Source organism: Coptis chinensis, chromosome 5 (genome assembly GCF_015680905.1).
Source record: "Coptis chinensis isolate HL-2020 chromosome 5, ASM1568090v1, whole genome shotgun sequence".
Lineage (NCBI taxonomy): Eukaryota > Viridiplantae > Streptophyta > Magnoliopsida > Ranunculales > Ranunculaceae > Coptis > Coptis chinensis.
In genome coordinates this window covers 74,162,886-74,174,760 of record NC_141460.1, presented here as the reverse complement: position 1 = coordinate 74,174,760, position 11,875 = coordinate 74,162,886, and the positions used below count along the sequence as shown (strand labels likewise).

Genomic DNA, 11,875 nt, shown 5'->3' with positions numbered 1-11,875 from the left:
CCTCTTAGATCGAAGAAAGCCAAGTCCAAAAGGAAACAAGAAAAATCAGTTGGTATGTTGGAGGGTTACTTTACACGTTTAGAAGATACATTTTCACAAGATGCAACTGAAACACAAAAATGCTTAGAACTTAGAGAAAGGGAACTTGCATATGGTCAAAGAACTGTGATGGCAAGAGAAGAAAAAAATCAGGTTCAATTGGAAAAAAATCGGCTTCAAAAGATGCAATATGAAGCTAAGATTTTAGCGACCGATACAAGTGTCCTTCATTCCGATACCGCTGTTATAATCGAGCAACAACAAGCTGAAATACGTGCTGAATGGGCAAGGGCTAGAGGTGGTTCTAGCTCTAACTAAGTTTATGTAATATATAGTATTTTATTTTAATTAAAGCACTATGTATTTTAATTAATGCACTATGTATTTTAATTTTACTGTCTTTTTAATTAATGCACTATGTATTTTAATTTCATTGTATTTTTAATTAATGAACTATGTATTTTTATCTAACTATTTTTTTAATTAATGTACTATGTATGTTCTGTCAAATATAATTATTTTCATAGAAATACAATTACCAATAAAATTAAAATACATTGTAATATAGTTCATTAAAACACAACTCATTAAACACATAAGAACTTATAGGAATTACATTAGGAAATACATAGGAAATACGTTGGAACTTTAATAGTTAACGTTAGGAAATACATAGGAAATACACTTTCATTTATATTTTAATTTTCGCCTCCTTCTCCCTCATATGGATCCGACCAATTTGGATCATAAATTGGTACCGGATCTGCTGTTTCTTCAATGCCAGTCCAATTAAAAACATGTTCAACTAAGTCCTTTTGAAGATTAGTATGTGTAACTTCATTTCTAATCTTATTTCTTGCTTCAATCATCTGATAGACAAAATGAAAACCATCATCTTTCTGAAAGAGCGCAGGTATTGTTTCTTTCCTCTGACCTTTCCAATTCCAAACTCCACTTTCACGTTCATTCTCAACAATCATATTATGCATTATAATGCATGCCTTCATTATGTCTCCAATAACAACAACACTATGACAACGCGCAAAAGCCTTAACAATATGCCATCGTGCCTGCAAAACTCCAAACGTCCTTTCAATATTTTTTCTTGCAACTTCTTGACATTGAGTAAAGATCTTTTCATGTTTATTTCTTGGATAACGAATAGCTTGAACAAATGTGCCCCATTTTGGGTAAATACCATCAGCAAGATAATATCCCATATCATAGTCATTACCATTCACATTAAATGTAACAATAGGAGCCTCACCTTGCTCTAATGATTCAAAAACATGAGAATGATGAAGCACGTTAATGTCATTATGCGAACCTGGTAAGCCGAAGAAGCAATGCCAGATCCAACAATGTTTGTCTGTAACGGCTTCAAGTATCAAAGTTGGTTCCTTCTTGTACCCTACATGTGTTCTATCCCATCCACTTGGACAATTCTTCCACACCCAGTGCATACAGTCGATTGATCCAAGCATTCTTGGAAAACCCCTTGCCACATTTTCAGCTAATATCCTAGCGATTAATGCGCCTCGGTTAGTCGTCTCAAGTACTCTTCCTCAAACGCCGTGATTATTGCCTTGCACCAACGCTTCATAGATACATTTGCTGTGGAATCTCCAATTTGTAAATACTCATCCATTGAATCAGAAGAACAACCAGTTGCTAATTGTGCAACTGCAGCTAGTCCCTTATGTAACCCATAAATTGTTTGACGACCCAATCCATCCACCTTGTCTTTAAAGTAATCGTCGAATGATGCAACAGTATGCAACATATACATAAAAAGCTCTCTTGTCATCCTATACCTTCGTCTAAACTTATGAGGAGGCCACTTACAAGGTGTTGTGAAGTAATCCCTCATTATCTTTTGTTTACTGAAATCACCACCATTTCTAAACGTGTACTATCTGCCCTTCACAGATCCACCGTGTTTGTATGTATCTACATCTTCAATTTCAATGGCTGCTTGAGTCATTAATGCCCCAACAGTAGATAATAACTGCAACCTCCTCCTCCTCCTTCACCTCATCATATCATTATGCTCATCTCTTACTCTTCCATGTAGTCATCTTCAGCAGAAGTACCAGAAGATGACCCGGTAAAACCTGAAGACGAACTATTACTACTAGATCCTCCCCATGACCTTTGGTTATATGTAATTCTTTATTCTCTAGACATTTTTCCTATTTTTAGCTTGGTTGTGGGGAAGAAGATGGTTGTTTATTTGTTTGATCTAAAAGAAAAATAATAAAACGAAATATGAAAGGTAAGGTCACATGTGATACTTCAATTTTGGTCCACTTACCAATTGACAACACATTTTATCAGATTTTTGTTCACTCTCCAAGTGATAACACATTATATCCAAATGTCTATCCAAATGTACCCTCAATAATTCCAATGGGCCACCATCCCCATCCATAATTCCAATGTTTGGAAAAGTAAAAGATGCAGTGAGAAAGACTTAAAAACCCCATACGGGATGTTACATTCCGTCTCGGTCTAAAAAAACCAGACGGGATGTTACATTCCGTCTCGGTATCCCCATACACTATTCCTGTCAGAACCAAACCACCTGCAAAAATGAGTGATATTCCATCAAAATTTTCTGTTTCAACAAAGACAGGAAATGAGTGAAACGAATGTGAAATTTTAGGAAACATACGAACTTATAAAATTTTAATTTTTTTTGTCATAACCTCATTTGTTTTATTGACATATTCATATCCAAAACCTGCTAATATACTTTGAAAATAATAAATAAGACAAACAACAATCATGAACAACACCCAAGTCTAACACAGAAACTCGGTGAAAAAAGTAACTTGTAATTTCTAAAAAAAATTGGACATAACCTCCTTTGTTTAATGACATATTTATATCCAAAACTCATCAAAGAAAAACCTACTAATAAAAAAGTCATTACAAACAACAATCCCAAATGCCATAAGACAAGTAATGACGCATAGTTATTACAAACTACAAGAAAATATCTACTGAGACCTCCTCCCCCTACGAGAAGGCTCGGTCGAAGAGCTCTCTCCCCTGCGTCGTTGTCGCCTCTCTGGTTGAGGTTGAGCTTGAGGTGTGGCACTTGCAGCATTCTCCAACTCTTGCACACATCTCTGAAGCTGCAAAGTTCGATTTCGCTCTTCTTGTAAGTACTCAAAACTGTGACGATAGGACTCTATGAAGGACTCACGCATGACATAACTGAGAGAGCTGTAGTTAAGGAGCTCCGACCTTATTTCATCATGTTTAACAAAACAAATGCATGTTAGGGGTTATAGTGAATACTAATAATAACAAATCATGAATAAATTCAAATCATACTAACCTCGGCTAACTGCTCAAACTGTACTGACAAATCTTCTACCATCGCGTGGCATCTACCGGTGGAATAGGTATTCTCATATCTTGCCCCCGAAAGTAATCATGCTCCAGTGCCAAAGGTCATCATCATCAAATATATGTGGAGTTCTTTGCGGCATCTGAATATCATGAAACACCCTGGGTTGTGACTGTGGCAACTCCACTCCTCCTGGGAAATAAATGTCGGGCCTCAATGCTCCAGAAGTAACCCCTTCAAAATTGGTGCCCCGGTATAACGCACCTAGCAAGAGACCTCGACCAACCCTCTTCCAATATAAGTCATAGTCTCCGTAAAAATGAAAGGCGATGCATCCGCCACTCATTTAGGTTTGCTCTATAGTGTGAAAGAGCGCGGCGGGGAAGAATATCGAGGGTCACATCATATCTATGGGTGGTGGGTAAGGTATAACAAACTCTCCGGATACTTGCCGCCAACATCCATCCCCAAGGTACCATCGCGATGGATCGACCACTATATAAGTATCATTCGCCGCTGAGAAAGAAACCTTGCTCTATGATACATATAGGATAGTCTACGGTACTCAGTGTTCTCTGGAACATCTGGAATATCTGCATAAGGGGTTTGAAAGATGAAGGACTCGGCCCAGGGTTGCCACTTAATTCGGGTAGCTCCTAAAAGCTCAATCTGCTGACGAGTGTTATGAATATTATGCGATAGGTCCCCATACCCCCCTCTGCTTACGATGAAGCCCCCATGTTTGAATCGTGGAATCAGGTCATGAGTCTCATCCTCTTCCAACCTCTTCAATACAGGATGCATCACATGAAAATATTCGTACCACCAATACTACCATCAATAGATAAAATACAATATATATATATATATATATATATATATATATATATATATATATATATATATATATATATATATATATATATAAACATGTCAACATTAATAATTAGATAAATAAATGAAATGAAACAATAACTTAAATAAATAAGACTTACCGGTATAATCCAAACAAAGTCGCACAAATTGCCTTTAGCATCTTTCGTCTCAACTGCGAGGTTTAGCCAGCAGTAAATGTATGCCAAGATGGATTGACCCCAGTCATAATCCCACACCCTCTCTACGTCTGAGACAACGGCCATCCACCCGATACGTAAATAACTATCAGCATATCCAAATAATACCGCACCAATAAAGTAGAAGAGGAAGACACGTACATACTCGTAGATCGACTTCTCACCAATATGATAGTCTTTCGGCTTCTCCTTGAGTCTATTCAAATATCTCGAAGTAAACCAACTCATATTTATAGCTCCTCCCTTAAACCGCTTTCGGTAGATAATCTCAAAACCCGTCTTTGCTCATCATCTTCAACCAAATCAAAACCTTCAGAGAAACTCATCGCCGTAGTAAAAACCTCTAAAGTTTCATCAAAAGGAACGACATCTCCATAACTAATTGGGATACCCGTGAGCATTGTGAAATCAAGAGGGGTAATTCCAAGCTCACCCCATGGGAAATGGAATGTGTGGGTAGTTTGCCACCACCGCTCAACTATCCCAAACAACAACGCTTGATCATTTTGTCCAAAATTAGAATTCAACAAGTTCCCAAATGGTGTGGCGGATATAATGTCGGTAACCGTGGCAAAATTAGGATCCGTTTTTGATTTTATACAACGCTACCACGACACAACATTTGAAAGTGCACAACGCACTTTTCATAAGTGTATTTTCTACATTCAACCAACACGCAATACGATATACTTACAATTAATTTTTTTTTAAACAATGCGACAAATTCAAACTAATTACACAACAACAAACTTGATATAAACTAATATAAATAATAATAATTAGCATAAAAAAAATCAAAAACTTATTTGAGACTCCGCTACTCGATTTGCTATGTGTCGGACCGATGTTGACGCTAATGGTGGGTGTTACTCGATTTCACAACGCGGTGGGTTCAATTTCGTCCTCCTCGCCCACATTACGCGTTCTTGACGACGATCCTTTTTGCCTATTTTTTTTTAGAAATTTTGACATTTCTAAACCATCGGGAATGCTCTTTATGTGGTGAGATTGGTGGGGATGCATTTGGGGGGTGGAGAAGTCATTAGGAATAGAAGTTTGTGTCAAAAGCTTGTTAATGGAGGCTAGAAAATCGCAATTTTGGCTGGAAAGGAAGTGAAAATGGAGCATGTTCATCGTTCATTCATAATATATCGTGATCGTTATAAAAATACGGGATGTTACATTCATTCGCTCAATAAAAATCTCCCGGACGTAATCTAACATCCTGTCTGAGATATTTTATTCACCTTTGCATTTCACAGCTTCACCTTGTTTTTCACCATTTAGTGAAAAGAGAGTGAATAAGTGATGAGGTGGCGGTGAATAAAGGGGGGAAACTTTCACCTATTGCAAATGCTCTCATAGTTGAACTTGTAAGCGTGTAAGAATGTCGTTATCAAAATTGGGCGGAACTTAAGAAACACAAAAAATGAAACAACACATACAACTGAAAATCCGTTGCGCATCCATTTAAGTAAACTACATAAGAGTACAGCGTATCATTTACTCAAAAAAAAAAATTCCCTACGCCCTAAAACACAGAAGAAGAGAGAGAAAGAGAAAGAGTGAAAAGCAGGCAGCCGCTCAAAACTAAAAATTTATCATTTCATTAGAATGGAGACACTTCGAGTGAAGAGAAACAATACCATTGAATGGAAACCATCACCAGTAATATCATTAGCAACAAGTTTAGATGAATCTAAAGTAGCTGCAGCTCGTGAAGATGGTTCACTTGAAATCTGGCTCGTTTCTCCCGGTTCAGTTGGTTGGCACTGTCAGTTGGTAACTTTAATTAAAAATCAGTCATTGTCTCTCTACTTTTCTGTTTAATTTGTTTGGACTATTAATGTATGTAATAAATGTTTTTTTTTTTTTTTAATGTGCGTAGACTATACATGGAGATAGTAATTCGAGAGTTTCGTCGTTGGTGTGGTGTCGTTCCACTTCGAAAGACTTGCCTTCTGGGAGATTGTTTTCGTCTAGTATTGATGGGTCGATTTCCGAGTGGGATTTGTTTGATTTAAAGCAAAAGGTATTCAATTTTAGAATTTAGTGTTTGATACTTGTACCGATGGCGTAAATGTGTAATGTCATACTTTTTGTTTTGGCAGGTTGTACTAGATTCTATTGGAGTATCAATCTGGCAGATGACTGTTGAACCTATCCAGGAATCATTAGTGTCTGAATACCAACATGCAGTCAATGGGTATGCTATTAATGAAGCTACATCTCGTGATGACGATGAAAGTAGTGAAAGTGATGATGACAATGACTCCATTGAACTTCATATGAAACCTCTACTTGAACCTCCACGTGTAGCGCTTGGATGTGGTGATGGTTCTGTAAGATTATATGCTGTTTCTGATTCCGATGGAATAACATATAACAGATCAATGCGTATTGCTAGCGGTGAGTAATCTATCTTTTTTTTTTTTTTTTTTTTTTTTTTTTTTTTATCTATATGTTGTTATATAGTTACTTAGTGGTAATTGTGTTTACTTGCCAGGTGAGTCGCGAAACACTCCTCGAGTTTTAAGTGTTGCGTGGAGTCTAGATGCAAAGCTAATCTTTTCTGGAAGTAGTGACGGGTATGTTTTCTTCATTGATACTGGTCATGTAAGCACCCGATAAGTTTTCAACTGGCCATGTCTACTGCAACTTGTCAGATATACGCTTTTCTTTTTAATACCCTTGCATGTTCTTAACATACAGAACGATTGGACTTGTAGGTTTATAAGATGCTGGGATGCTAAGCTTGCACAAGAGAAGTACAGGATAACAGTTGGACTTGGAGGGTCAGGTAGTGGACCTGAGCTTTGTGTATGGTCACTGCTTATCTTAAGGTAAAATCATTAGGACTGGATCCTAGTTATGTCTATATTTTTGGTGCAATGTTTTGTGAACAATTGCAGGAACTTGAAGTTTGAAAGTATTAATCCTTAATTTCGATGATTTCAGGTCAGGGACAATCGTTAGTGCAGATAGTAGTGGTAGCGTTCAGTTTTGGGACAGTCAGCATGGAACTCATCTAGAAACGCTTACTTACCACAAGGGTGATGTGAATGCTTTAGCAGCCGCTCCAAGCCATAATAGGGTGTTTTCTGCTGGTTCTGATGGTCAGGTGTGGAATATGGATGATTTTAGAATTTAAATCATTTGTTCATTTGTTTTTTTTTTTTTTTTGTGTTCTCTATTTTAAGTTTGACACTGTCCAAATAAAACGTAAATGATATGTACTTTTCAGTTTTCTTTATTAGCTCAAGTCAAAATTATCAAGTTACACCGTACGGTTTGAGCTCACCTGTATTTGACATATTGTGAGTATATGTAGCACTAGAAGCATATTTTGTTCTTACTGCTCAAGGGCGTTTCTGTAATCTCATGCATATCTATGTAATTTGTAAGGACTCAAATGAAAGTATCCAAGCATTCTCTTAATATCTTCTTCGTACTAGAGCTGAGTAGAACAAACCAAGTGTCGGAGAGGACTTGAGATATATCAGAATCCAATCAACTGCATACTGGGATTACTGGGTCATCAAGAATCCATCAGGAATGTCTTCCAAGAACAAAACTTGTCCTGCACAGACCAAATTGAAGATCAATACTTGGTTTATATTTTGATAAGCTCAATGTATTCCCGCAGGTCAAACTCATCATTGTCAAGTCTAATGCTTTTGATTGATTTACACTTTGGGTAATGAGAGTCATCGGATTGTTTGTGATAATCGACTTAAATAAAATTGATAGAAGTGTATCCAGAGAACATAAGTTTGTTAGCATTCCATTAGCAAGATCCAAGAAGCTACTAGGGGAAATAGATCATTTGAGTACATCCCTGAACTTCACATGATGGATTAAGAAACTGGCTAGGTTTTATATTTTGGATAAAGTTGGTTGTTAGGCTATTCTATTCAACTAACAATTACAGTGCTGTTTCTGCATGCAGGTTATTCTATACAAACTCTCTATTGACACAGTTGGTTCTGGTAACGAAAAGTCTTTGACAGAACCAGTTAGGAAATGGGCCTATGTTGGTTACGTGAGAGCTCATACCCATGATGTCAGGGCCTTGACAGTTGCAGTTCCCATAAGCAGAGATGGTCTGTCCAAGTGAATTATGAATTTTGGTTCTAAATCTATTTTTATCTTCATTGTCAGAATTTGATTTGTTAAATATTTTATTTTGACAGACATGTTGCCAGATGAAAAAGTAAAAAGGGTTCGTAAACATGAGAAACCAGTTGAGTCCAGTTATTGTAAATGGGCCCATTTGGGGGTTCCTATGCTTATTTCAGCTGGTGATGACACAAAGCTCTTTGCATACTCTATCATGGAGTTTACCAAGTTTGCTCCACATGATATATGCCCTGCACCTCAAAGAGTTCCCATGCAGTTGGTGGTCAACACAGTAATTGATGGTGCTTCAGTATTGTTGGTTCAGTATTCGAGTGTATTGGATGTTTTACGTGTTCATGTAAAGAGTGGTGCTAATCCTAACAAGGCTTCCGGGAGAAACACAAATACACAGTTGCTTGTTCGTCTTAAAAGCAAGGCGTCTAGGAAGATCATCTGTAGCACTATCTCTTCTACAGGGATGTTATTGGCTTACTCCGACCACGTGAAACCTACCCTGTTTGAATTAAAGTCCTCCAAAGACAAAAAAGGTGCATGTGCTATCAATAGGATGCCACTACCTCAGAAACTACCATATGCCCATTCCATGGTTTTTAGTACCGATTCTTCTCGACTGATGATTGCGGGTCACGATAGAAAGATATACGTAAGCTTTCCACCTGCTTCTTTTACCCATTTTATATCTGTAGCTTGTATGGATGGCAACATGATTTCTGCTATGAAATTTTTCAGGGAGTGGATGTGGGGACTAGATTACTTAAGCACTGCCATAGAGTGAAACTGCAGATGAAAATTCTTTATATAGGATTGATTTATAACTTCATATCTAGCATCCTCAACACAGTTATCATTGTCTTTATCACCGGGATTTGTACTCTCTTGTATGGCTTAGGATATCAATGGCCGATGTTGGCTATATTATATTTGTGAACATGATGGTGTGATGATTAGGATTAGGATTAGGATTAGGATTAGGATTAGGATTAGGATTAGGATCATCTGATCAGTTAACTCACCTGAACTAATAGTGATTATACTAATATAGTTAATACAGAATATAATTGACTGGCATGTTGATATTTAACATTCAAGGACTCCCTATCCCTTTCATATTTTTTATAATATATCTGGTATAGCTGTTCAGAAGGGTTATGTTTTATACAACTTATGTGTGCAGTTTAACTTGGTCTTGAAAATCAGCAAAAGATTGGATTCTTACTGTCCGTCAAATCATAGCTTAGTTCAACCTTTTCTGTTATTTCAGGTTGTGGGCGTAGACTCTGCAGAACTATTGCACACCTTCACGCCTTGCCGAAAAGTGGATGATGATAATAACCCCCCTACGGAGCCTCCCATAGTAAAAATGTTCACAAGTTCTGACGGACAGTGGTTAGCTGCCGTCAACTGTTTTGGAGATATATATGTGTTCAATCTTGAGATACAAAGGTGAGCATACCACCAGTTAGAAAATTTTCATTGTTGATAGTCTTTAAGCTCATATTAAACCTTTAGGCAATTATCAAATTATCATATGTTGTCGGATCCACTTTATTTTTTTCTCCCAGTTTTAAACTTTATTAACACTCTGAATATGTACTTTGTCGTTAGTATGTACTTTGTACACCTGCATGCCTTGTGACACATTAGGTTTGTTCACACAGGCAACACTGGTTTGTATCCAGACTGGATGGAGCTTCTGTGACTGCTGGTGGGTTTCCTCCTAGTAATAGCAATGTACTGATCATCACAACCTCTTCAAATCAAGTTTATGCATTTGATGTGGAGGCTAAGCAGTTGGGAGAATGGTCAAGGCGTCACATGTTTGTTCTGCCCAGAAGATTTCTGGAATTTCCAGGGGAAATCATTGGGCTCTCCTTTCCACCCTCCTCACGCTCAACCTCTGTTATTATCTACAGTGCCAGGTGCGCGTTGCTGTTGTGCCTTTGTAAATGTTTAACCAATTGTATGTTAGGTGAATAAAGGGCTTGGTAGGTGGGGTTCCACTACCGAAATCCCTACCAAAGGTGATGATAATCTAGTGAAAACATTGGTGCCATTTCAAAACTGCAGTGTTGTGTGTCTATTTACATTTTCAATTTTTGGTAGTTGATCCCTATTTCAGAGTAGGAAAAGTTCACAGATTTGTAGAACTATAATCACAGCCTACATTGCCCACACTTTTTGGAGATGCAGTGTGTGTTGTGTAAAGTGTAAACGAAGTTTATTCCTGTCGGTAAAGATTACTTATTAAGCAAAGTTTATACCGACTGGATCCTTCAAAGTAAAGGAGAACATGACTATTTTTTTTTTTTTTTTTTTTCTATTTATACATGAAACAAGGAAAATGCACTTGTAGCATTTGTGGCAACAGTGAATTTCACATTGATTGGTATCTTTCTATTTCATCGTCACATTTCTTATTTTTTGTTAATTTTCAGGGCAATGTGCTTGATTGACTTCGGAATGCCAGTAGAGAAAGAAGAGGAAGAGAGTTACCTGGCTAATGGTTCGGATATATCTTTGAAGAAATTGAAAAATTCATCCAATAACGCAGGGTTGAAGCGTAAAAGAAAAGATTCAGGTCTAGAACATAAGCACAATGACAAAAAGAATTTTGAGTTTGGTGCTTTTAAAGACCCTGTTCTATTTGTTGAACATCTATCAAAGGACTCATTGTTTGTCATGGAGAAGCCGTGGAGAGACGTAATCCAGAAGTTTGATGCTCCAGTCCACAGACATATTTTTGGTACTTAGACATGCCCAGTTATATGTGTTTGCAGCAAAGGAGGATTTTGTGACCATCATGTGTTCTTGTTCTGGTTGGTCGCTTGCGGGATTTGAAGAGCAAAATGTGTAAAAATATTCATTGGTAGAGAAATCTTAATCGACCTGTTTTGATAGTTGTTTCCATACTACGCACAATGAGTTTCTGTCTCCAGTTTTGGTTGGGAGCTTGAGGCGGAAATAAAAGTTTTGCCTGTATCAGAATTAACTGCATGTAACTTGATATAAAAATTCACTTTTGTTTTTGAGAAGCAAGGCCCAATTGCCCAAACATACTACTACATGTTCATGGATTATTAAATTATTTTGTAATGTCAACTTCTGTTTTTTGTATGTAAGTATTTGCTTGCTTGTTTCACTTTTTTCTTTTCTTCCTTCCAAGTGTACTTTTTAAGCTCCCATAAATTGAACAAAGTAAATGATTAGTCTAAACTGCGTACAGTAGTATAATAAGAACAGTAAAATTGATGTAGAGCTTTTCTCA

The 11,875-nt window shown here is 37.2% G+C and overlaps 1 protein-coding gene across 1 annotated transcript; it reads left to right on the top strand.

Moving 5' to 3' along the window:
• The first annotated feature begins 5,993 nt into the window (after positions 1–5,993).
• On the top strand, positions 5,994–11,709 carry LOC147498846 (WD repeat-containing protein PCN-like). Its single transcript, XM_086560720.1, has 11 exons — positions 5,994–6,252; positions 6,359–6,502; positions 6,582–6,879; positions 6,977–7,058; positions 7,200–7,313; positions 7,429–7,591; positions 8,420–8,573; positions 8,664–9,253; positions 9,872–10,053; positions 10,269–10,529; positions 11,046–11,709. Exons 1-11 carry the CDS (start codon positions 6,085–6,087, stop codon positions 11,359–11,361), a joined length of 2,472 nt encoding a protein of 823 aa, XP_086416846.1. The 5' UTR covers positions 5,994–6,084; the 3' UTR covers positions 11,362–11,709.
• Positions 11,710–11,875: the final 166 nt, after the last annotated feature.